This window comes from Lathamus discolor, chromosome 15, assembly GCF_037157495.1.
Source record: "Lathamus discolor isolate bLatDis1 chromosome 15, bLatDis1.hap1, whole genome shotgun sequence".
NCBI lineage: Eukaryota > Metazoa > Chordata > Aves > Psittaciformes > Psittacidae > Lathamus > Lathamus discolor.
The window spans coordinates 4,991,949-5,018,806 of NC_088898.1; the positions used below are offsets into that span (position 1 = coordinate 4,991,949).

Below are 26,858 nucleotides of genomic sequence, written 5' to 3' on the forward strand. Positions count from 1 at the left end.
TTCTTTCATTAGAAATAATTAAGAATCCACCTTTGATGAAAGCCTGGCAAGATTTCTTCTCATACGGAATTAGCAGGGTAAAAAGAAAAAGGCACAACCACGTTAGCACAGACAAAAGGGTAAGCTCCTTTAGAGTAGTCATTGCTATCAGTTACTTGAGGATGAACCAGCATGGACAACAAAACCACCAGAACAAGGGCTCCAAGCCCAGTTAGTCCTTGGCTTCTTTACCAGCTTTGTTGGGCCGGGGCTTTCTGTGGTAGTGGCTTTATTCTACGGTGGACATCTGTCCACAAAACCCTGGAGGGAGGCCATGAGATCCCAGGCCACTTAACGCAGATGACAGCCTGCACCAGCTTCTGGCAACCACCAACCCAGAGCCACACTCACTTGCCAAGCCCTTGAGTCATCCGATGAAAATGCAGATTTGCTCAAAGTCGACTTTGCTGCGTTTTGCGCTTATTCCTGTAGGCTCGTGGTCACGATCAGCCTCCCTGCACTGCTCAGCGCCTCCAGCAGCTACTATGGAAACCAGGAGCAGCGCCCGCTTCTCGAGGGCACGTAGTTCAGGGGGCTGGGTTGTTTCAGCCATGATTTTGGAAGCGTTGCAAGGAAATCTGTGCTCAATCAGGATCTGGAGTGACCCTACAGGCCCTTCACTTGCCGAGGGTAAAGGAGTTAACAGGTAGCAAGCAGCACAGCAGGGACAACCCCCAACTGCTCCCATCATTCCAAAAGAGAAACATGAAATGGCCCAGCATGCCAACATCACATTCTTACCAAGCCAATCTTCTCCATAGCAAGAGGTTCATTAGCTATCTGGGGCAGCACAGCTGATACGGCCTCACTAGGAGGTGTCGCATGCCACAGCGAGGGGAGATTAATGCAAAGAATTTAAGGTCAATGGTTTGGGCCAACTGCTATTTATAAAGAGGAAGGAAAGCAGAGCAGCAGTATCACCTCTAGGCCGTAAGAAATAGTGTAGAGTCAAGGAGAACATACCAGGAGGGCACACTTCAACCATCTCCAGCTTTTTCTTCCATCGCCAAAGCAGCAAAATTGCAGTAGATTTTCTCCAAGGATCTCCGGTGCTCACTCTCTTCCATTAGAGGGAAAGGGAGGTTATAAACAGCCCCTTGACAAGGGTGCTGTCTCAATTCGACACGCAGCATGCCAGGGTTTCAAAATCCAGGGCATATGTAAAAGCCTTGCAGCCTATAGCAAAGCTATAAGCCTTCCTTGTACGCTGTAATTCCCATCTTTCAGTGGTTTTGCTTTTTAAAGGGAACCTACCTAATGTCATTCCCTATTGCAGGGATCGGAAGGATGCTTTCCACAACAGGAGTTAGGATGAACACTCACTTTTTAGGTTGACTTGAAAGAAGGAATTTCTTCAGGAACTGTTGACAGAAGTATTTGGTTTAGAACACTTGGACCCAAAACCAAGCAGTTAACAACCATTTACAATTCCAAAAAGTGACCACGTGCCCACCAAACCAAAAAGTGACACTTAAATTGTGTGGTATTAACAAGGAACCTTAATGTTTCTGCTGAAAATAGCAAAAGCAGAAGTACCCCAAAAAGTCCTAATAGAACCAACAAGATAAACCCCATCCCATCTGCATGTATTCAACTAATACATAAGCTGTTATTTCAAAAGCATTTTTCAGAGAGCAACAAAACCCCATTTACATCATGTAGAGGTTTAGTGAAGGTCAGATGCATCAGACAGAGAAAGTGTTTGTCCAGAATGCCTTCAGGGCATTCTTTAAGCCACTTGCTCAGTATGCTCAAGTATAAACAGATGAGAGTTTCAAACGATACTGACTAAAGCTGAGAGCCACAGGGAACAAGCACGATCTCAGACATGTCACAAGCCAACAGCCAAAACCGTAAGCTGCAGGGTCACTAACGCCTCTGCACGGAGGTCACACTTTAATACAACGGCCAGAAGTTTTCCCTATAACCCGACTTTCATTTTCTGAGCTCTGTAAAATGTACAGAAAGGTAAAAATAGGAGAGCTTTTCCTTCCCACCTCTTTGCTGAATGTTACTGCCATGGGAACGTGTTCTGCACGCTGCCAGTTTCTTCTCAGATAATTTCCTATTTCTCCACTAAGCCTCTGGCTCACACATGACTCAGTTTTAGCACTTCACTGAGAGAAGCATGTGGACCATCCCATACTTAAAATTAGCAGGGCAAAACTTGAGCCCCTTCTGAAGAGCCTTGGACAATCAGCCATTCTCTTCAATGAAATACGTGCTGGTTTGTATCACAAAACCGACTTGAGCTACTCCCTTGTCTAGGCACGGTATGAACAACAGAAAGGTAACTCCACTACGGGGCTGGTAATCACAGCATACATCTATTTCTTCTAGATGCAGGGAGATAAAGCCTTCCAACGCAACTAACACCAAGGCAGATAAAATAGTTTAATATAGAGTGAGAACAAGTGTTACATAAAAATAAGCAAAATCTTTTTCTCAAAATAAAAAAAAAAAAAAACAAGGAAAAAAAGTCCGAGAACTTGTATTTCAAAGAAAAACTGTATTGGTCATGTGGATGATTCACGAATGCAGGAGCTATGGCAGTTCTGCAGGAGGGCTCAGGATGTTTCTAGCTTCTCCATCCACTAAATCCAGAGGAAGATCTGTGGAGCAAGAAGAAAAGAAACAACACAGCAATGAGTGCTGGAGTCTCCCTTGGGGAGTATTAAGTCAGCAGATCTCTCAAACAACCTTCTGGTCTCCCTAATATCAAAAGCTTATGAGAACACATTGGTATTTCCAGCACCTTTTACCTGATGCTCGTGTATAATAACATCATACCTAAATGGAAGGTTCTAGAATAAGCATAATTCTCTCTGGAGAGATACACATGCTCTGCTTGATAGGGAAACTAAGGTTTAAGAAACCTGATAAACCTAACCGAGCAGGGCAGTGGCAGAGTGAATGACAGAGCTAACCTCGGCTCCTTGTCCTGTCTTTAACTGTAAATCATCATCTCAATTCAGCCAGAAAAGTACTTATTTAATTCCTTGTTTCACCCTGATAAATGGAGTAGATATTAGATTTGCACACACAGCGTGAGCACACACATCATGTGCCTGAGAGGTGAAGAAAGAGCATGATCTAACTGATTAACCTCAGTGCAAAGCACACACTGAGAGCCAGGACTTTGAGGTCTATGCGGTGCCACTAAAAAAAGGAAACCAGAACTCGTGTGTTAGTGCTACTTTCAAAGCTTGCTCTTGTAAACCCTTCAATTCTATTTTGATTCTATTTGCATTTTTCATGAAGAATTGGACAGAAAATGGTACTTACGTGTTAGCTGATCCAAACCCAAACCCTGAAAGAAATGCAAGAGTAAGAAAATAATTGGTAAAAAGTAAAATGAATGCGTAAGATTTGTAGTAAACATCCCCTCCCACACAGATTGAAAAGCATTTCTTTCCTGCCTTAGGCCAGGGAAAGAGCAATGGGCAAACAATGAAAGTCAAATCTCCATCTAGAAGAAAACTGACTTGCCTCAGCTCCTAAGAGGGCTTTGCTTTCACTGGTAATCAGCTAGGTCCATTCATTAGCAGTAATTGCATACAATGTCCCTGCTTTATTCACCTCTCCATGAAAACAGAGGGCTGCTCTCTGAAGATGGAGCTTGTGCTGAGAAAGTTGGGGCTGTTCAGCCTGGAGAAGAGACGGCTGCGTGGAGACCTCATAGCAGCCTTCCAGTACCTGAAGGGGGCCTTTAGGGATGCTGGGGAGGGACTCTTCCTAAGGGACTGTAGTGACAGGACAAGGGGTAACGGGTTCAAACTTAAACAGGGGAAGTTTAGATTGGATCTAAGGAGGAAATTCTTTCCTGTTAGGGTGCTGAGGCACTGGAATGGGTTGCCCAGGGAGGTTGTGAGTGCTCCATCCCTGGCGGTGTTCAAGCCAGGTTGGATGAAGCCTTGGGTGGGATGGTTTAGTATGAGGTGTCCCTGCCCATGGCAGGGGGGCTGGAACTGGATGATCTTGAGGTCCTTTCCAACCCTAACTATTCTATGATTCTATGATTAATACAAGCCAATGGTGACACCAATGAGCTTATCATCTCCCAAAGGCTCTGTTCTCAGCCCTGCATAAATCACTGCAGCTTTACCAAATTACACCAAATAAAAATCTGGCTATTGCTGTTCCAGCTCAGGCTTGCAGCGCATCTTCTTTTGGCACTAAGTGCTTACATAGAGACCCATGCATATGGTACTGAATGGTCATTATTTCCTCAATATTTCCCTTGGAGAAGAAAGTAAAGCTCCATGAAAGGGGGTGAAAAGCATTAACCCGATGAGAGTGATTTATTCAAATGCAACACAGCACATCAGTGATGGAATTACGAGCTAAATTCTGAGAAGACACTATACCCGCCCCTGCAGCACAATTCTCCAGGACGTGGTGCCTTCCCTATAGCAGGATTAGGGCCACGTAGATTTTTGACAAGGAGCTGAGGATTCACACCCACGTTCCAGGGAAAGCTGTACACATGGGGCCTGTTAGGTTCATTATATTTCAGCTTTTCCTACCTCCTCCACCTGTCCCAAAAGCTGAGAATCCACTGCTTTGTGTGCCAAAACCGGTTCCCTGTTGTGAGAGCGAGCCAAATGTCGGGGTGTTCTGATTTGCTAGTGTGCCAAACGATGCTGTGTTGTTACTGGTACCACCAAACCTGCAGTTTAAAGAGAAAATCTGTATTTGCAAACATCATCTAACTTACACTGGAAGTTTGTCCCCACACCTGCAATGATAACAGCACACTCCAACAATGATGCATCAAGAGAGAGACCCACCTGATATGAATAATGATAATTGTTTGCTCTGAAAATGGATTTACTCTTTTGGGGAAGGCTATTGTACATACAAACATCTGTTCAGCTCCAATTCCTAATGTACACCAGGTAGAAAGACAAATATGTTCATGCTTACACAATGTACGTTTTTAAGTGCTTGGAAATACCAACTCCAGCCATCAAATGGAAGATATTATTTCACCCCTGCATAGTTTTCACCCTTTAAGCTTAAAAATACAGCATCGTTGGGTTTCATAAACAGGGCAGCAAACACAGAATTGGTATGAGCTGCTGATGGCCAGAACACAAAGCAGAGCCCTGACTCCCAACTTTCAGATGGTACCTTAACCCGCTGCCTACATGAACCATCTGCAGATCTCTCAACTCCTTTCCCTCCTCAGCCCATTTGGAACCACACTCAGTTCCAGTGCTTCCCTGAAGAACTGCACCTATCTGGCACTTCTCCCCACCACCCTTGGAGTACTTCCCTAATTGCTTTTGGGGACTGAAATAAGAAGCATTTTCGCATATGGAAATTGGTCTCCTTTCTCCACCCACTCTGTCCAACCAGGCATTGTAGAGCTATCAGCATGACACACTAATGAGACCACAGTACACATCACGGTTCTCTGCCCCCACTCATGATTCAGAATTGGGAGAAGCATAAGAGATACATTCAAAAACCAAGCTTCAAGTGTTTCTCTAACTTGAACAGGGCAAAACACAGACATTTTGCATTCAGCTCTGGAAGTGCACAATGCTACAAGTACTACCCCAGCACCAGCCCTCCCCTGAGCAGACAGTTGAGTCAAACAGTGTGCCAGCTTTGCAAGGCTGTGCCTTACACAGCTCCTGTCATTTCTGACTTAAAATATGAACTGACAGCACATTAACGCACCTCTCCATCCATCCAGATCTAGCAGACTTCAAAGAAAAAAAAACCCAGAAAAACTCAGCACACACATCAAAATGTATCTCTCCAGATAAAAGATAACTCCTGTAGCAGTCTGACAAGCAATTCACCTGGTAAAGGACATCACCTCTCATATCCCAGACACTGTCAACTGTACACACTGCTTCCACATACAGCATTAGATACAGTGGGCAGTTCATGGCCCTGCTAATCATCCCTGTGCCTCTGGTTTGGCTCTTGACCCATATAACATGCAGACAACTTCAGCTCAGAACCACAAATGTGGTTTCCTCAGGAAAGGTAGAACAGGTTTTGTAGTTCATTTTCCAAAGAGCAGCAAGATAAAGTGATGTGTTTTAGAACAAGAGATTTTTACAGTGCTCCACCTTCTCAGGACTGTGCAACTAAACACACACATCATGTCTAACCGGTGAAAGGAAGTGGAGATGAAAATAGTGACAAGGAAACTTGTGGTTCAAACTGCCTCTTTCAGTTGCAACCAGAAGAACACGCCTGTTGAAAAAGGTAAAGCACAGCACAAGCAGAGAAACAGCTCAGGCTATGGACATGTTTGGTGGGTTTTTTTTTTTTTTTTTTTTTTTTTTTTTTACATAAAAAGACATGAAATACAGTGCTTGCCTGGTAACAATTTAATCAAACTTAGCTTGGTCACATTTTCAGGTCTTTTGTAAGCTTCTACGTAAAACAGAATTGAGAGGCACTTGAGGTAAGTTTATGCAAGCAAAACATGATTTGCTCACAAACAGTCGGAATTACAGACTTTGCAGGAGTGTAGTGGTTTCTATTTTTGACACCCAAGTCATTTATCAAGTGATGCAGATTTTTCAGAACTGAAGCAGCAATGAATCACATGGATTGAAGTTAGCAGGGTGTTCTCAGCAACTCGGAGCTAATACCACAAAACGTACTGGCAAGTAACTTCTCCAGAATGGGGATTTTTAGAGTTTCACCTCAAGAGAAAGGCAGAAGGGAGGTGCCCTGCACAGACACTGCCTCATACTGCAGAATTAAACTGTTGCTCACAATTTTATGGTGAGATTTGGATCCAATTCCTCAGGAAACTCTGAAAACATCAGACTGAGTCTGCTAGAGTAGAAAGTCTCAAAACTTGCCACAATTTAAGCCACTGAATTATCTTTCTTGAGCCTGCAGAGTGCTTATGCAAGAGCTCCGTTTGCATCATCATGCTGCTTGTTCCAAATCCCATTTTATCTTTAAGCTTCCAACATTGTCACTGAATGCATCCAGTTTCACTACAAAATCCTGCAGCACAATAGGTGCAAGCTGGAACTCAACAAAGTATCACTTGGGTTGAAGCGAAGTCATCCCTACATCCTTCTTTGTGGGGATTTAATTAAGCTGCCTCAATTTTAACCCTTTCCAAACGGACTCTCCAGTTTGCTGCACCAGAGTTCAGGACTGAGCTGAAGCCTCCCATAGCTCAGGAGTGCCCTGGCAGATGGGCATCTGCCTGAACTCATGGGGAATTAACAGGTTACACTTCTGGATGTTCTAATGCCCCTTACATAAAGGCAGTTCCTGCTGGAACTAAGAGAAAAGCTTGTGAAATATGTGAACACTAAGATTCCAGTTTCCTCTTCTCACTGGAGGTTTTTCCTTTTTTTCAGTCAGGTCTATTCATTCAGAATATAACTGTAGGGCATGAAGGAGAGTTGCTTGCTGGTGGTGCAATGCTGAAGAAGTGCACTTGCTGCCTATTGCAGAAGCTGCTTTGCAAGGTTTGAAATTCTGTGTTTAATGAACAAAACAAGGAGTGTATCTGCTCTGGTGCCAAGCACAGGCTTAAGGGGTAAAGAAACAGACAAAACCAATCAGTGTGGGATAAACACGAATCGCTCCGGGAGCACAGACTGTTACAAACGCTTCATCCCACCTCCAAAGGTGAGAGAACAGCCTGAATTCTCATTAGTATCTCTAGCCCAAATCTCACAAGCAGATAAGGTGGCCAGACAGCCACAGATAACGATGTTTATTATTTTCTCTGCCAGGCATAGTTTGTAGGCCTAGATCTGAACTCATTAAGTGTGCACACAGAAAATACTCCTGCATTTCCTTAGACAGTTGCAAGATGACTCACATCCCTTCCCCTCTGTATCTCTGAAACTAAAGATTCAACATAGTAGTTTCAGCATTGAAATGAGATCATACACATTATTTCCTTTGGGAATGAAGTCTTCGTTCTCTGCCTTTTTATTTTAAACTAACAAACCAAGGACACTTAGAGCTTTGCAATCAATCACAGAACATATTCTTTACCTTAATGTAGAGGTAGCTAAGCATAATAGCCTTTGGCATGCAAGAACGTTGTTTTCCCCATGCCTGGACCCTGGTGGCTTACCCAAATCCTCCGGCGCTGGCTGCTGCTGTACCCTCGCCGAACACTTTGCCTCCCGTTGAGCCCAGAGGGCTTGAAAAGGCTAGGGCTGAACCGAATGCTGGCACCCCTCCGAACCCAGGGGATCCCCCAAAAGTGGGAGGGCTGCCAAACACTGGAGCAGCACCGAAGCCACCTGAGCAAAACAGAGGCAAAAAAGGAACAAGAACATCACGTCAACAATAATGCAGAAAGAGAAAAAACAACTAGATTTCTAAGCAGACAATCTCCATAATAGGGCTGTTCACCTTATCATATGGACACAGCATTGTCTATAAAACTAACTGCCACAGTTACCAAACTGCAGGGTATGGCAGGGATAAGAAAAGGGGCTGAATGCATGCAAAAAACTGCAACCAAATCAAAGAGACTATCCAGATGAAAACCATGTTCTGGGTCTCTTGAACGTCTCATCACAAGATCGACTCAGTCCCCAGAGCTGTACTAGAAGGTGGTTATACATCATACATGGTAGCATACTGTGAAGGAACCTCTACTGGCTTTATATAAAAAAAGACCAGAATTTTAACTGTGAGATAGAAATGTGCACAATAACCAAGTTACAATAAACATACACAGAGCAGGTGATAGACTGGTGCTTTTATTATTATTCAAAAAACACATATTCTTCCTTCATCATAGAACTAGCACTCCTTACCAGAAAAACCAAGCTTAACTTATATAGTCAGTTTTAAAGTAAAGCTCTGCTCATCACCATTTAAACAAGTGACTATCCAAAGGACCACACAGAACAGTGCAGAATGAAAAGCCTCCCATAAAGGTCAGCTCTGTGCACATTTGCTGCTGTGGCCTGGTTGCAGTGTTTTATGCTGGCTTCTCATCTAAAGCTCTGGAAGGACACCCAAGTGTCCTGCAGGGAGAACTTCATGCATGCAAGTGCTTTAACTGGAAGAATTCCCTTATGCAATGGGTAAGCATCCCTCTGCTCTTAAGATCAGATCATAGATAGTGAGCTCGGTTTTTAGGTGCTGCCGTGATGCAAAAAGATTCAGGTAGGGTATCACCTAATCCTGGTTTAAGTGGTGGAAACTAAGATGCAATGATTAAATGCCAGGTCAGCATATTCCTGCAGGGAATCAGGAACTGAACTCTGCTCTTGGCAATTTCTCTTCACGGTTTAGCTGCCTTCTGCAGCTCTATCTAGACTTCTACCCAGATGATTTTATTCTATATTCATCTGCTGATATTACTGTCCTGTTTCTAGTTGACACTGGGAACGTGAGGGACACCTGCTCTGTTGTAGGGATGAGGATGGGATACCACCACACATTTTAATACCCTGGGTGAAATTCCAGTCCATGTCAAGGTAACAGATAGCATTTGGCTGCAAACACAAAAGGTCTGGAAAAAAAATAAATACTAGGCCTGAATTATTTAAACACAGAATAGGTATCTTGTTACCTCTGCCTCTAGGAAGAGTATTTACCACAGGAGCTGAAGCTCTGCTTGACATTAACTCTCTTCTGCAAAGCATATTAACAGGTTTCATTTTAATTTCTCCACTATTTGTAAGTAGTGAAACTAGGGCAAAGGGGGATTCCAATCAAGCAAACCCTTCACTACAGCTGAGGGGAAGACATCCCATTCATTTTGGTATTTAGCAAATATAAGCAGAGGAGGCGAGGATCTGAGCTCTGGGTAAGTGGACGAGCATTCTGCAGAAACTACTTGAAAATCCTATCACAAGAAGAATTCTGAAACTAATCAAAAGCAAGGAAAGAGTTAGTGGGTGAATGAAAGAAGAACTTCCTTCAGCAATGCCTTTCTCCTCCTCTAGCAAAAAGAGCAGATGGGAGGTATGCCAGAAACAAGAAACTACCGCTACCAAGTGGAATGCAATACTTGAAAGATACCTCACAAAGGGCTGCTGGATCTGACAGCACCATCATTATGCTCTCAGCCACTTCACTAACATGAGAGCACAGCTAGTGACAAGCAGAGAGCGCTTCCTCTCAGTGCACTGCTTCTCCAAAGAGAGCTCATGAGCACCATTTTCTCAAGACAACTTCAAGGATGACCAAATCTCTACTACTTCCTCCAGTAACAAAGCTTCAACAGACACTCTTGGAGCACAGTACCCATCTTCATCAATGTGCACTGTAAGAATGGGCTGAGGATAAAGGAGAGAAGCTTTGCTCTGCCTGACCCTTTGGACCTCCATTTTTGTCTATCAACAGAATGAACATTTTGCCATTGAGTTCTAATGGACCTATCACAGTCACCACTCCTCTTGCGGCTCTTTCTTTGGGCAGATGACAGTAAAAAGAAAAGAGCTTTTGTGAAATCTCCAATATTTGATTCAATTAATTCAATTGGCAGAGAACAGAAGAAAGGATGATGGCAGGTCAAGACTGATTTCAAAACAGAAGGACCTGAACCATGTCAAATACAAATTTCATGAGGAGGCTTTCCCACTGCAGGCATCTGCATTCACTCAAGTGAAGAAATGGGGACAAAAAGAGTTACAAAACCCAGAGTGAAGTTTGGAAGACAATATTCCAAGGAAGCATCTAAAATGGGAAACATTTCTTCAGTTCCATACTTTGTATTCTTCATTTTACGGTACCTAAGACCAGAACTAATTCACACAGCTCTCTGCTCTTAAACTGCAATGGGAATTTCTGGAATGAACACCTGAAAATGTAGCATATTGGATGCTTTTCTGCACATGGAATTGTAAACCCCTGCCTTGAATCCACCAGCTGAAGTTCCATTCACTAAGCCATTATTCATTGTTCAGAGACAATTCCTGTACATGTACCGAGTCCAGGCTATAGACATCTAAACGGTAGAATCCTAAATATCTCACAGATAACCATGGCTGTTCATAGAGGGTGGATTTAACTAAGTACCTGCTTTGTTTGGACTGGAGAATCCAAAGCCTTGAGATGCCACGCTTCCACCACCAGAGCTGAAAGTACCCGTAGGCTTCTGCTCCCCAAAAGATGAGCTGCCAAATCCAAAAGTCTTTGCTCCGCTGTTTCCAAATAAGCTGGAAGAACCTGGGGAGAAGAAGAATAGCTGTGAAGCTCATAACAGACAATATCCTACATTACACTTTATTATCTGGATTAGCAGATCCCCAAGCACAAAATGAACACCACATTGAAAACAGCACTCTGCAGACAGAAGCCAAATTTTCCCATATTCCTACAGGGCTTTGTAGTTTCACTGAGATCCATTCCGGATCTCATGGACCACTAACAACCCTTTATTGCTGCAATCTAGGAAATCACAGTGATGGATGATTTGTTTAGTTGCATCCTGTGCCGCAGTCACTAAAATACAATCCCTCAAGTGAGAAATCACAGCAGTTAGAATCAGTCTCTCTTGACAACACAAATATGAGTTTACCATAAATTAAAGATTCTCAGCTATTCTGGCAAGGGCTAGTATTTCTTAACATGACTATCTGACAGGACCTTAAAGTAGGAGCCAAACTTCTCCAGCCTTACTGAGAAATAACTCAAGTTTTCTTCTTTCATAAGGCTACAGAGAGATTTAGCATCTAGTGGCAGGACACGGAATAACCAAAGCTCCTCTCTGGTGAGCCATCTGTTTTATTTTATCACAAAACCCAGTGCTGCAATAAAGGAGGGATCAATTAGCAAGGTTAGATGACTGACCTCAACCATTAATCCCAAAGGATCATTAAAGATGTAATGAAACAAATGGATTTGCTCTCCCAAGACTTGAAGCCAACTTCTAGCCACTTGCAGCAAATTCTACAGCTTCCCTTTGTTCCCTTATTTTTACATCTTGGACACTGTTTCCCTTTCTTTGTGCTTTCTACCTTCTGGGCTCCAGCCCTCCTGCCTTCCGCTTCACCCAAACCCATGTCACAAGTGATGAAATAACAAAGTTGGGCAGTCTCATTAAATAACAGTCACACTTCAGAAATCATTCTGAATTGCTTTTGTGACATCCAAATGCATGGAACAAGTGCAGATCTACACTTGCCACACACGAAAGGCACGGGAGCGCCTGCTAGTATTTCCTACTAATTGCTAGAGCAGACAATGGCATATATGCATCTCAGCTCAAATTTTAGGGTATTACCAAGACCTGTTAGCCCAGAAAACTCAAAACTAATGTGTTTTTATCTTGACTCTGGCATTCAAAAACCAGATCTTTACATGAGTGGACAGTGACTGACTCTTGCCTTTACAGTTAATCATTTATAGCTTCTAGAAAGAATTTCTAATAACTCCTTAAAGTCCCTGGTGCAAAGGAACCTGTGGGCAGCTTTAATTTATTCTTAACTACTTTTCATGCCTCTTTTGGTAGGTTGGTTGGACAAGAAGCAACATGTGGGAGGGCTGGTGTGGCACCTCACATGCAGATTGATGTAGCAAACACACACACACATGGACTGATGCCTTCTAGCTGACAACTGGAGCAAAAGAAAGGACAAGGGATGAGTCCCTCCTCCCAAAGAGGGCTTCAACACAATTCCTTGTATGGGTTTACCTCTGAGAGACCCACCCTGCCTATCAAATCTGGGTAAAAACTGATAAAATGAACTCTAATTCTGCTTCCTTGCCAAAACAGACTACATCCCCAAAGCAACCACTGCACATATTTGTTTTTCTTTACATCCACGTGACTGAAGAAATTCACATCTCCTCCTATACACAAAAAATGACAGAGAGCTTATCCATATGTGTTAGTCATTTCTGGGACAAAGCTGAGGATACTGCTATCCATCACATACTTGTTAACTTGGTTTCTCTTGAGCACAGATTATCAATACTGCCCAGTGTTAGAGGAGGTTAGAGATAATTAAAGCTTTCTAACTTCCAACCAAGTTGGAAGCAGAAATTCAGTGACAAGAATTTAGAATATTGCATTTTAAAGAAGCATTTGGCTACAAATGCCCTACAGAATATAGATATTATTCTTGCTTGCTGCATCTGCTTTTTTGTTTCAATGGCTTCCCTATTTGTTCTCCATAAATGTAAAAGAAAAATTACAGATTACACATGATGCATAGTCTCTGTCTCTGTTACCCCCTAGAAGCCTTTCATGTTAACACAGAATTTGCTCAAACATGGCTAACAGCAGAAAAGCAGATGGGATCCCAAAAGCAGATGGAAATCACAGCACATTTTGTATTCTTGTTTTGTTCACTTACTCTGGGAAGCTGCAGATCCAAATCCTCCACTGGAGGAACTGAAGGGATTCTTATTGGCTGCATCCTGACTTGGCTTTCCTCCCAGACCACTGAAGAAGCCTCCACCTCTCCCACCACTTCCAGCTCCAAACAAACTTCCACTGGAAGAAGATGGCTGCTAGAATACAAAAAGGACAAAAAAAGGATTTAAACAAAGTCAAAGCACCACAAGCCCCCAAGGCAGATCTTTCTGTTTGGCCTATTCCTCTAGATGTACGAAGGAGCTGATGAACCAGTAAGCAATTACATCCCCACATGTAATGCAGTGAAATGTTCATGTCTGTCTTAAACCTCATCGGTGGCACAGAATAATGTCTTTGAAACTAACCCTCCACTGTCCACTTGGCATGGAATAAAAGGAGGTGACTTTCCACATGTCTTACCTTATCCTGATGTGATAAAACATTTATCCCTCATGCTCCTTGGAAAACATTTGCACAAATGCTGCTTTGGTGCCCACGACAATAGCAAATACTTTCAGTACGGTCTGGGATGCTTTTTACTGAGTATGCCAAATTATATCTTTTTATGAGAAACAGGCAGGGAATCCTAAACAAGTACGGTCTACATAAACAGTCTCTTGTTTCTACAAATGTAGTAAGTACTTGCCTGGCCAAAGACGGTGCCTCCAGTATTAGCTGCTTGCCCAAACACAGAGCCTGTGTTACTGGAACCAAAACCTGCTAAGAAAAGAAAGGAAAATAAACCATCATGACTATTACTAGGGTGTAAGACAATTCAGGGAGGTGACACTAGTCCAGCGCAGAGAGAGAACAGGTCTCCTACACCAAAACACAGGATATACATTACCAAATGTATTTGGGTTAGACAAATTTGAAGTATATGCCAACACACGCATGGTAAATTCCATTGAGAGTTTATTTGAAAGTCACTCTCCTTTTCTCTTTGGCCAGCTTAGAACCAAACAGAAAACAAAACGCCAATTGTGACATTGTTGCTAACAATATAAGAGAACTGGATTTCTGTTAACATGGCTATAATAATCCTCCATGTCACGAACAAGCGCTGTAGCGTTCTGATTGCGCTTGTGTAAGAAGCTTTGTTACCTAAAGATTCCTGTTATAGATAATGAAGTGTTTTGATTAAAAAAAGAACTCCATGTTCCATTTTCCAGTTCACTTCAATGTGCATTTTGGAGTAAAACTTTCATTTCTATAATTAGGAACACCTTTCTCAAGCAGAGTTCACTTACCCCTATTTAACTATTCTCTGTTACTGTAGTTAAAATGAACAAGCAGTTTGCCTACAGTGCCATCGTTTTTAATTAAATGAGCCTAATTAGTTTTTCTTCTTTGGAAATACATGTTCTCTATTATTACTGTGTACTTTTCACTTGTCCCTGGGAGCCATCCGAAGATTGTACAGACAAAGCTTTGGAAAAAAACCCAGCAATATATTGTAGCAATGTGGAGAACAAAAGGAGATTGACAAAGAAGGCTTGGTCTGTTCAAGTATTCAACTGAACTGTGTAGACAAGGTAGCTGACACTCATGTTGCTGCTATATTTCATTTTGAGATGTTTCCAAAGGCAAAAGCAGATTTAACAGATTAGTTCCTTGATAACCCATCACTCTGAAGGCTTAAAATCTACTGCCATCTCCAATCATGATATAATACCATACCCAGCTATACATCTACTGCTGCCTGTACTCTATGCAGCCCACTGAAGAAGTGCTGCATCTGTACTCATTGCTTTGATTATGATTTTAGAGCTGTCTTGCCACTTGAGTGTAACAATTTACAACACCACACTAGTTTAAGATCTTTTACACTGTGCTGAATCCAACCCACTTATTTTTGTTCAGGCAGGACAATTCATAATTCAAAATTAAGTCAAGGTAGACTTGTAAGTATAAAAATGAATGCAAGATTGGATTGACAAGGCTACATTCAGAGGCCGACTGATGAAGAGTGAAGCAGAGCAAAAGCTTCTTTAGTCTCCAGCATTAGCCTCCCCCTCATACACACACTGCAGCTCCTCTTCTTACGAACTGAAAAGAAACCCAGCCAACAAACCAAAAACCCTCAAGTGCTACAGGGGGAATAAAAAAAAGACACTAAAAACATCCTACTTTCCCCAGTGGCACAGTGCTCTCTGTACTTCAACCAGACATCACCACTTGGATATCACATCTCCCTCCATTTGTTCTTACCTGAAGCTTGGCAGAAGCTGAACCCAGTAGATGATGTTGTAGTAGTAACGGTGGCAGCACTACCAAAGACTGATCCTCCTTGCCCAAAGCCAGTGTTCTGCCCAAAAACTGGAGGGCTGCTTTGTCCAAAGAGCCCACCTCCAGTGCTGGCAGATGGCTGTCCAAAGGAAAAGGAACTGGCACTGTTGGTGCTAGCTGGTGCTCCAAAAACACTGCCACTGCTTGAGGCTGCTGTGGAAGCTGCTGGCTGGCCAAAGGCTGGCATTGTCCCAAACCCAGACTGGCTGAAGGTAAAACTACTTGAAGAACTGCTTGCTGGTTGCCCAAAGGTCGGCGCTTGTCCAAAGGCTGGCTGACCAAAGCCCCCAGTAGTGGTGGTACCAAAAGCAGAAGTACCAAAACCTGAGCTAGCAGCCTGTGTAGTAGTGGTAGCAGTGGCTAAGGTACTGGTGGTGAGTTGTCCAAATGGAGAGGATGCTGTGGTACCTGCTGGTACCTGTCCAAACACAGGTGGTGTGGAAGGAGCAGCAGCTGTATCACCAGCAGGCTGGCTAAATGCTGAGACAGAAGAGCTGGAACTTGAAGGCTGAGAGAACACCGAGGAGCCTGCAGAAGTGGGGGCAAACACAGGGGCACCAACAGCTGGACTCTGAACACATGTAGTAGCATCAGAGGTAGCAGCCAACACACTTGTGGCTTCTGCAGGAGAGGCAATGTTTGTTGTAGAAGTTGCTGCTGAGACATTCTGATCTGGTGCGGCAGCTGCAGAAACAGCAGGAGGCACTGGTGCCTTCAAATCACTTGTGGTGGCAGGAGCAGCAACAGCATCAGGAGGAGATGCTGGTGATGTGGTGCCAGAGCCCACAGAGACCATGTCCCCAGCTGTGGCCTGGGGTAAAGCGGGTTCCTTAATGGGCTCTGAAAGCTGTATCTGTGGCTGTGGTGACAGTGTTGTTGGAGGTGAAGATCCAGCTGCTACAGCTTCATTTTCAGATGGCTTTTCTGGCACAAACAGTAATTTGGTATCCCCTGCACCCTTAGTAGAAGCTGCAGCAGTTTGTGTTGAACTCAAGAAATTTCCAAATGAGAGGGACGTTGAAGTGGAGAAGGTAGAAGGGGTAGAGATGGACGTGCTCATAGTGTTTGCTTGCTGAATGCCAAATGAAAAGGTGGGCTTGCTGCCACTAGAGCTTCCGAGATTAAATACCCCAGAGGACCCTGTGCTGGTTATCTGGACATTACCAAAGAGACTGCCTGTGGCACTAGTGCCGATGGACAGGGATGTTGTGCCAGCTGATGTGACTGAGGTTGAAGCAGATTCTCCAGTTTTTCCTAACAACAGGGGAGCACCAAAAGTAAACCCAGAAGGTACTGTGGATACCTTAGATGACTGTGCTCCTACAACGCTAGTAGGTGGTGCTTTAGTGGTGGTCTTGGCATTATCATCTACTTGACCAACCCGTAGTCCTGAGAAGCTCCCAAGAGTTTCCCCAGCTATACTACTCTGAAACAAGTGATCTCCTGATTTAGATGAGGGGGCATCCAACTTGCCAGACGTTGTGGATGGAGCAGATGTTGTTGCAGCAGGTTTATTTGGCTGGGTGCCATCTCCCGAGGAGCTATTTCCTGCTAAGGCCCCTGGAGCACTTGCTGGCTTGAGGGATCCAAAAGTGAAGGAGCTCTCAGGGGCTACTCCAAATTTGGAACCCCCAGCAAGTGAAAACGAGTCGGTCTGGGTGGACTCTTTAGCAGGGGCTGCCAGAGAGAATGACAGAAGTTACAAACTGAGTTACAGTATGCAAAGCTCATTTATCATTCTTACAATAACAGCATGCTTTACTGTTTTACAGATGGCTAAACAGTGGTCTTGCCTCAAAACTATAAAGCCTCTAACCCCTTCTATGTGCATTCAGGAAACAACAGTGACATCTGATGTCTTTACGGACAGCGTTGCAGTAACAAACACTGTTACTTTCATGTCATAGCCTCCACTTAACCATCCTCCTCTGAGTACAGACAATTTCAGCCTTTAGCTCTGATGTCTTTTTCAACAGTTTGATAAAAAAAAGAAGACGTGGTTACTATAGACCATTTCCTGTTAACACCATTTTCACCCCTTACTCAGTTCAGCTAAACCCTGACATTCACTACAGAATTCTCTGTAGTGAACAGAATAGGTTCAGAACAGAGTTGGGTCATAAACATACTTTTGGGCACTGCATTCTACAGAATCAAATCTTTCTTTACAAATTCAGCTACTTATAGACCATCAACCAGTTTCTATGCATCCTGTTTTCAGCTTTGAAAGACTAGAGAAAAGCTCTCAAATGTAATTGCCAAAGCAGCCCCACTTACAAGATATACTGCTGTCCAACTGTGTGAAAGTGCTGAAGCTTCAAGAGAGACTGGACAAGTTTGAGGCATTGTAATTTCACTTCTGAGCACCAAATACACACAAACTCTGACTTGAAAATATTGCATTGGTGTTCGGACTATGTGTTGATTTGGATAAGGTATAGGAAATATGCATGAAGATTAAATAACAAAGAGCAAAAGCATAGCACAGCTGGTATTATCCTTGTGTTTTTCTCTATGTCTATTAAGTAAACTTAAATATATTAGTTACTGACACTGAATAATGTAGCATTTGTTTCTTCCTGAGGCACTGAAATTTCTTCTGTTCTTTTTCCATCATCAGCTAACACAGGCAAAGGTGGTCCTACCATTTCACAGGGCAGCATGAAGTAACTGTCCTCACACAACGCTGTCGTTTACAAGTATGTCTCCTGCACCTCCCACTGCTCTTTTAATCAAGTGTTATTTACTTAAACTTTTACATTAACTAAATCTTCACGTTTTAAGCCAAGTTAGTTCTCTCTGCTTAACACCAAGAGAGTACTAGCAGCATAGTTGTGGCTGTGATGGTCTAAGGATAGAAGCAGGTCAAGATTTGTAAGAAGAAGTAGTATCTCTTATTAAAGTAACCAGTAACACTGGAAATGACTTTTTGACCATCCAATCTCTTTTGCAAGACTGATATTTGAGGCAGAAATCCTCAATAATACTATAAAACAGATGTATCAGTCCCCTTTCTCCAGACCAACCAAGTATTGTCTGCCTGTGAAAAAGAAAGGAGGACTATAATTGTCAACTCAATTTCAGAAGCAACACAATGCCATCCCAAGCATTCCCCTCCCATTACTAAAAGCTCATTCCACTTAATGACAGCTTTCTGCATCAGACCACCCTGGCAATTTCAAATCTACAGATTAAAGACAGCAGAGGAAATTACTACAGATGTTATCCTTTTCATAAACCAGTCCCTCCTAGATGTTCTTTGCAGCAAATATTTTGCTTACTCTTAGTTGAAAGGCAGGTGGCCTAGATTTCTGTGCATTACACGGCACAATCCAGCACATATATGTAATGTTACTGCAGCTACTGCAATTTTAATAATAGATCTACAACGTAAAACAAGAACCACGCAAATTAGGAAGAGTAAGCACTCTCTTAGCAGGGAAGAGATATTGTTTGCATGCTCTTCCAAACTAACCTTGTGATGAAGCCAGGCTGGGCAGCGTCGGTGATGAAGCAGCTGATGTGACAACACCAAAATTAAATCCAGACCTAGAAGGAAAGGAGAAAGGGAAAGAATGACACTTAGCTCAAAGGGGTGGAACTTCCAACCCCATGATTAACACAACTCTTGAGACTCAGACTTCCAGTACAGACTTGCACAAAGTTCAGGCACAAGAACAGTTTCTCCAACAACTAAACAGAGAGAAGCATGACTGGGCTCTATTTGTCTCCCTTCTGACAAGGCTTCCAGAGGGTAAGAGTCAGAGTTCAAAGTTCTTTTGACCACCCCTCATCCTCCCAAATTCTTTCCATTCTGCTGTGTATCCCCTCCCCATTCAGCTCAGCAGCTGAACACCATGCACCAAGTCCTAACTGCTTTTCAGAGACTAGTGAGAGCAGAAGCCACAGTGGTAATTAAGAGTTTAAAAGAGCTAAAAGCTAAGAGACAGTATACGTACAACAGGGAATAACTGGATACTACCACCTGTCAAAAAGGAGATCACTCATAGCAATTCAGACATTAAAAGTTTCCATGACTATTTCACACTAAAAATACTGTGTCATGCAAAAATACTGCAATCTTTCAGAATGAGCAGTGGGGTCCTCCAGAGACCTTCATTCCCTGTGGCTTTTTAGACTTTCTCTGATTCTCAAAGACCAGCTGCTGATGAAGTATTCAGGATGTGTAACAGACATGACTGACAACGGCACTGTATTTAGCATACGATTTATAGACTGAGGCCCTGCAGCCTGGGACAAAGGCTGGGTCTGTTTGTACTTTGAATCTGAATTTCCATCTCTCAAAAGGACTCTTTTAGCCCTGTGAGGAGCACAGCAAGGCATTCGGGTAACATCCACTTGACAAACTGGCAGAGAAACGGTTAAGACTGAAAGAAATCTGCTATTTGAAAGTATGAGTGTTTTGAAACACTTAATATTACCCACTTCATAAAGAGAAATTCACTTGAGTAATAGACAGGTAAACATGCAGAATTTCAAACAATCATTTCTAAGGAGACATCCTTCTCCCCCAGACATGAGATATGATCAAAGAAATATTTTTATCATCACTGAAAAAAAACCACTCTATAAGACAGATTTCAGAATAACTGCATGTTCATAACATGCACCTTGCTTTGTGTTACTGTTATGTAACAGAAATCACCAGATGGCTTGGGGACTCCCTAGTCACCTTCATGAGCAGACTACTTTTCAAGCCAAAACATGACATTTGTTATCCTGAAATAAATAATACAGCAAGTTTGACCATCAGTACAAATTCCAAGTCCTAACTGGAAATTTAATCTCAAATCGTCATCTAATGATGAGAAACACCAGTACACAGAGTGTACGATTTGTTCAATAGTGCACTCTAGACAAACCAGTCATTGACAAGCATGAAAAGCAAACCAGTCATTACCTACACTTGGTAAGTTACAGACTGAAAAATCTTAAAGAAACATGATATTGTGTCAAGTTCTCGCAGACCTTCAGACCTCACTCAGGTAGGATTCCACAAACAAGAAGGTCTTTTCCAAGAATTCCAGTGGAACACGCCCCCCCAGTCTAATGTCTGCAGGTGCCATTCTCCAGTATTATGCAGCTTGTAGGTAACACTTGGTCTAACAGCCAATACTCATATTTAGTATCAGCTACAAAGAATTATTAATGCTATACAGACCCCACAGAAGAAAAGGAGAAGGCTTTGTTAAGCTGTGCAGTTGTTGCTTGTACAGATGTCACGGTAGAAGAAGTCACAGCTGTAACTGTCTTCGCTGTCCCTTGTCCTATAAGATAGAAGAACAAGTGTTATAAAAAAGCATCTTGTCATCTAGCTATCAGAAAAGGAAGGAATAGTTTGCACACGCAGTCAGCAATTTTATCAACTGGAAACAAAGCTTTTTGCCACTTATGCCAGGTCTGATATATATATACACAGCAACATTCCTGCTACTGTTGGTAGATCAGAGAACACATTCATTATTTCAAAGATTTAAGGCAAAATATATACCAGATGAGAACAAAGACAGGTGCCATCATCTTGACAATAAAAATTAAACAAAATCAAGAAATCCCTGTTAAAAATCTCTCGTCAATGCATTGAAACACGGTTCAAATACAAAGGAAGTGCTGTCAAATTCAGGAGCTGATGTTTTCAATAAACCAAAATTTAACAAGTGTTTGCCAAGTCAAATATGATTTCTAGCTATTTTTACTGTTTCTTACCCCTGGCTAAGAGGCAACCTACATACATGGATTAAAGACAGAAGATCAGAGATGGATTTCAGACATTTATGCAAGAAGCTTATAAAACCATGTCCAGTGCGTTATTATCTAATACACATTAAAAATCAATTCCTTCTTTCCCTAAGTGTTTCATCTTCTCCCATTTGCACTGAATGATGTAAACTCCTTTCCTTAGAAGCCTCTAAACCATGTGCAACTGATCACAGTACCTGAACTGGCCTTGAAGTTCAGTGCTGAACAGATCCAGTACCTGAATTTGTTCATTTCAAGCTAGTTCAGGTACTCCTAAGGTGCTGCGTGCTTAGAAATCAAACCAGCATGTTTGAAAACAGCATGATTTTCATGTTTAAAAACCAAAATGGCGATGCTTTCAAATCACAGCAGACTTTGGTAAATGTGCTTTCAACATTTCTTGATAACAGTTACACATTCTCAGTCCCCTCTGAACAAGGAATTTTACCACTGAATTCTAAGCACAGGAACAGAGACAAAACATAGGGCAGGATGCAAAACAAATCTCCTGCTCTTCAGTACCTTGGTTTTTCAAATTCTTACCCTCAAAATCAGCATAGCAGCCTCTCAGTGGAGGCAAATCTTTTTTTCCTCAGTGTCTTCATTCTCTGGATTGTGCAGCCTGACAGGTAGCAAGAGACATCCAGGCCTTATTGCCATCTCCACTAAAGACAACTTACCTGAGCTTTTGTTGCTGGAAGATGCTGGACCAGCTGTAGATGCCACGGGACAGGGTGCACACACAGAGGAAGGTGGAGTCTGTCCCTTAAGTGAGCCTGATAGAGGTGTCTAAAAACACAGTAACACTTCAGGTCAGTGCAATCTGTGCATTAACAAAGGTCCTTCTGACACTGGTTTGGTATCACGAGAGTCATGCAATGACTTAAGAACTAAGTAGAGGAAGGCAGCTATAGCACTTAGAAGTGCCCTTCAATCTGAGGCCCATTATGCCCCAACACTTACCTACAGGGTCAATACTCAACTTTTTCAACGAGTCTCTTGCAGAGGCCAGTAAGCCTCCAAGGGCAACAGCTCAGTGATTCCAGGGGACAAAGACTGCTGCGTTTCTTATTGATGTGTGGATGTAAAACCCAGCAGCTTGTAGACCAGTAAGAAATGTTTTCAGTAGAATAAAAGCATAGACAAACTACTCTCTCCCTTGATTGGGTAGCACTTTTTGTTTTGAAGTTTTCTTGGTGAAATATTGGTGTATCTACCCAATACTGTTTGTTGTTAGCTGCTACCCTTACCGCTGCAAGGCTACGGCCACTAGAAAGCTGCAAGCCTTAAAAAGAAAGAAAAGACAAGACATAACAAAGATGTGCCCGGTATCGCACTGTCACGGTCATGGGTAAATAAGTGGTTTGCCAGGAATGCAGGGCAAGCTGTGAAGAGACATTTTTAGATGACCTCTTCACCAATAATTACACCCCCAAACTGTGCTGAGCATGTGCAGGTACACTATTCCATAGGGAAAGGGTTCTATAAAGATACCTGTTTAGCTTGATTTGTAGCAACAGTTGCCAAAACTTGGTGGACCGCCTGGGCTGCAGAATGAGGTACAGACGACCTTCAAAAGTAAGAATTCAAATGTTAAATGACTAGCTTAAAAGAGGACTTCCTCACCTTTCAAAAGCACAGCTTCCAGAACACTTGAACAACCGCCGCTATTAAAGATTCCACACACAACTCCAAACTAACAAATCTGATTAGGGAATAAACCTCTTAAATGAATCAGCCACATTTAACAAAGGAAGTCTGCAAATATGTTTAAAGCCCTAGACTTAAACGATCAAGCCTTCTTCACACACTCATGTCTCTGAAGAGAGTCAGGCCTTCCTATTTTATAGGGAGTTGATGAAAAATCAGCAGGTAAGGGGATTACAATTTTATGCCTAGTGGATAACAAATTTAAGAAGCTTCCTTTGTAGTATGGAGCCCAGACAAATACATGCAACTCTCTGAATGCTGAGCAAGGAGGCAAAGCTGGGGGCGTGGGGGGGAAGCGCTTCGTGTCTTTGAAGTGTAGTATAAACGTTAATAAGTCAGGGCAAGAACTGTGATAAAATTAACCTATATTCTACCTTATAGGTTTGGGAATTTTAACCATTAAATAAATTGTATATCAAAGCCTACAGATAATTGCTGCAGAATGGCAGCTACTTCTGGGGTGAAGCATCCTACTTATATGCTGTGGGCCGTTAACACACCAAACCACCATAACTTAGGATGAGCCATCCAGTTTTAGCAACTCCTCAGGTCTGTGGCTTACCAGGCTCAGCAGCTTAAATGGCCAATACCAGAAGCTTTCAGAAGCTTAAGTTCAAATCCTAGACAGTAAGTGAATCTGGGCATCAGAAGCTGTGCATCTCCTAATTCATCAGGACTCTCAGGCTGCATTTACTATTTGATCAGAGATGGGCTAACTCAGAAATTTCCTGCGTTCCAAAGGAAGGGGATGCACACATGGAACAATAAATTTGCATAGCCATCTGGTCTTGGATAGGGTTTTGTGCCTACAACAGCTTTATAAGTTCTTCCTTTCAGCAATGAGTACTCTCTCTGTTGCATGGCCTAGATTTGCCCTCTAGCCAGAGCAAAAGTAAAGAAAACCAGAAAAACTCCAAGATTAGCACTGGAAAGAATCCATGCTGCGAAGGCACAGCTGTAAATTCCAAGTTCACAGGCACCCTGAACAAAGAATAAACCAACAGAATGTCTGTGAAAGTCATGTGAGGCGAGACCTTTTCATTAGCATAAAGATCTCCAAACCCACAGCTTCTCTGACAAGGCTATGAAAATGCTGGGTTTGACTTCAGTTATGGAAAGAAGTTTTTTTACACTGGAAACCATATATATAAAATAACTGGACTGGGACCACCAACACACCTCACCACAGGCCATTGAACAACTGATAACAACTGAAAACCCGTTACTGCTTAACAATTCAGAGTGTGCTGCAGCAGCAGAAGAGAGCCAGGATGGCTGAAGCAGCAAAAACTGATGAATTAACTTTGCTGGGTGAATGCTCTTTATTTTAGAGCTGAACCTGACTGGCAGGCACGGTTCATCTGGGTAGACTTTTTAGAGGGTACATTTTTATGAGGTCAGCTGTAAGATAAGACTGTAAAAAGCCTTCAAGATATCAAGCTAGCTGGTGCTCCATAAATTAGAGAGATCAATCAATACTGTCAGTCTAAAATGACTTGAAAGACAGGTCTTTAACTACAGTTTAACTCAGAGACATACTGCTCGCTTTTGTCCTTGTCTATGTACAGCCAGTACTCTTCACTTTCCTTATCATAGTTCTGATGAAACTAAGAGCGGAGAACTCTTCCTGGTCACAACACTGCTCCTAGCAAAACCTCCCAGGCAGAGCTGGCTGCAAATCTTCATTTCAAAAGATGTAGCATTGCCCTTCCCCCTCTCAGTTTCTCTCTTTCAGGAGAAAATAAAATAGCAAAAAGCTCCCAAACTGTTTCCCCACTAAAATGCAGAAGAAGCCATGAAGTAAATGTCAAGGTCAGCAGCTGAGTACCAGCACTGCAAGACTCTGTTCCCTTTTTTGAAAAGCTGCAAAGAAAATTCACATTTTTTCTTTGGCAATGGAGAGTATACACACGAGTAAGAAAATGACAAGTGATGCACAAGAGAAATTGTTCCAGGAGCTGCACATACAGCCCACCGTTACATGGAAAAAGCATTTACAACTCCATGTGAACATGTCAAATGTACGTGGTGAGTTTCTCCTGCTTTACACAGCAAGCCCAACTTTGCTCTGACTTTTCAGTAATGACCTTGCCTCCCCAGCCCCAAAATGGACAATCATTATATTGGTTTTAAGCAACTGTAGGAACTTCAAGCAAAGAGTTTCAAGGTCATTAAGAGGACAGGGAAAGGGACAAGTTCTGTGGCTGGTGACAAAGCCTGGTGATAAGACAGAAATCTCTGGAATGAGCTGAGCTGGCTGTTGTCTGTAGGAGACAGAAGTAGGAAAGCCAAGTGTTACAGCTAACTCACACGAAGCCTTTACAGATTCAAGATTAAATGCTAAAGGCAACATTCATAATTTACTTGTGAGGAAGACAGACTCGCAGCTCTATATTTTTCTAAAGATCAGCCCCTACCGACACCCAACGCTTCAGTCAAATTTCTGATGTCAAAGAATTTGAGAGATGTATCCAGAAAAGCCACAGCACAGTTCTCCCTCCCTCAGGGGGTGAATCTAAGGACAGACAGAAGAGGCATAACTCCAGAGAAATTTTTCTTTGTAACGGATGATGAAGTATAAGGAACAACATCTGGACAGCTTAAGGCCACAGACCACACTCAGCAACAGAGGGGTGCACTTCCCACACAGATGGGCAGAACAGAGGTAGTGACTTGAGAGGCACCAGATCCAAAGTACATATTAGCAGTAAAACCACTGGATCCCAAAAGCAAAGGCAGCACTAAAACACATTTCACAGACTAATGGAGAAGGAGGTTAATACTGGTCTTGTCATTTGTTCAGGACAAGCCATTAGCAAATCCTTAAATGACCTGGAAATAAAGTATTTCTTCCTTTCATTCAACAAACTCAATACTCTTCTCTAAATGCATCTACTTTAGGTCTTACATTGTCAGACTATGTAAAATACTACTACTGCTCCCCATCGGCAGACATACTCTACTGCAAGTGCTATCCAAAGCTACCAGAAAGAAGGGGAGCACCTACTCACCCTATTACTGCAGAGACAGCCGGAGTCAATGCACTAGTCTTGAGTTCTCGCACATTGACCACTTGAGGTACGTTTTTCAGGGTTGATTCAGTCAAGGAGGTGCTTACAGCTTTAACGAAAAGGAAAAAAAATGCATAAAGATGTTCTCCATATTAAGCATTTCATTCAATAGGTTGCCTATGAGTAACTCCAGAAGAAACCCACCCAGGTTTCTAGAAAGTATGTGGTGTATCTGGCCCAAAATGTTTGGTATGTCAGCCTTCTTACTGGATACCAAAGCAGCAGAGAGCTTTCTATCTAGTTGATACATTTTTCATTGTTAGTTGACCAAATCTATTTATTCTTACAAATTTTTCCTTACCTACATTGCAACATCTGAGGTTTACAGATATGACCTGTGTAGTTACACCTGGCCTCCACCAGAATTCATATCACTAGCCCATTTCCTACACTTAAGCTCTCTTTGGGCAAGGAAAATAAACTACCAGTTTTGTATTTTGTTTCTTTTCTGCACTGATGCTGCAGTGCTGTCTAGAACCAAACAAGAAAAGCTTAAATTGGGAAACCTTTCTCCTGTTAACTCAAAACCTTACAAGCAGATTCAAGGCTTAATTCAATAGTTCACCTTCAGCTTTTCAATATTAGAATTGTTTTACAGTTCAGATCTTTAACTGCCTAGCTAATAGTGAGCAGTTATTAATAGAGGCCAGTGATGCTCTTTCTCTGCTCTCCATCAGTTTCTGGCACACAGATCAACTGCTACACTAGGATCT

The 26,858-nt window shown here is 42.5% G+C and overlaps 1 protein-coding gene across 7 annotated transcripts in view; it reads right to left on the reverse strand.

The window, feature by feature from the left end:
- Positions 1 to 2,419: 2,419 nt before the first annotated feature.
- The window catches only part of NUP214 (nucleoporin 214), a 44,340-nt gene continuing 19,901 nt past the window's right edge, over positions 2,420 to 26,858 (reverse strand). For 3 of the 7 annotated variants that reach the window (XM_065695383.1, XM_065695381.1, XM_065695377.1), the window contains exons 24-36: positions 26,086 to 26,194; positions 22,859 to 22,934; positions 22,045 to 22,153; positions 20,787 to 20,892; positions 19,080 to 19,153; positions 15,527 to 17,281; positions 13,962 to 14,035; positions 13,314 to 13,470; positions 11,032 to 11,181; positions 8,123 to 8,294; positions 4,566 to 4,708; positions 3,325 to 3,349; positions 2,420 to 2,651 (exon numbers count right to left, since the gene is read on the reverse strand). In XM_065695383.1, the coding sequence (XP_065551455.1) occupies positions 2,618 to 2,651; positions 3,325 to 3,349; positions 4,566 to 4,708; positions 8,123 to 8,294; positions 11,032 to 11,181; positions 13,314 to 13,470; positions 13,962 to 14,035; positions 15,527 to 17,281; positions 19,080 to 19,153; positions 20,787 to 20,892; positions 22,045 to 22,153; positions 22,859 to 22,934; positions 26,086 to 26,194 (2,984 nt within the window). In that variant the 3' untranslated portion in view covers positions 2,420 to 2,617. The remainder of the gene's footprint in view (positions 2,652 to 3,324; positions 3,350 to 4,565; positions 4,709 to 8,122; positions 8,295 to 11,031; positions 11,182 to 13,313; positions 13,471 to 13,961; positions 14,036 to 15,526; positions 17,282 to 19,079; positions 19,154 to 20,786; positions 20,893 to 22,044; positions 22,154 to 22,858; positions 22,935 to 26,085; positions 26,195 to 26,858) is intronic. The other 4 variants (XM_065695382.1, XM_065695378.1, XM_065695380.1 and 1 more) reach the window with 3 other exon arrangements.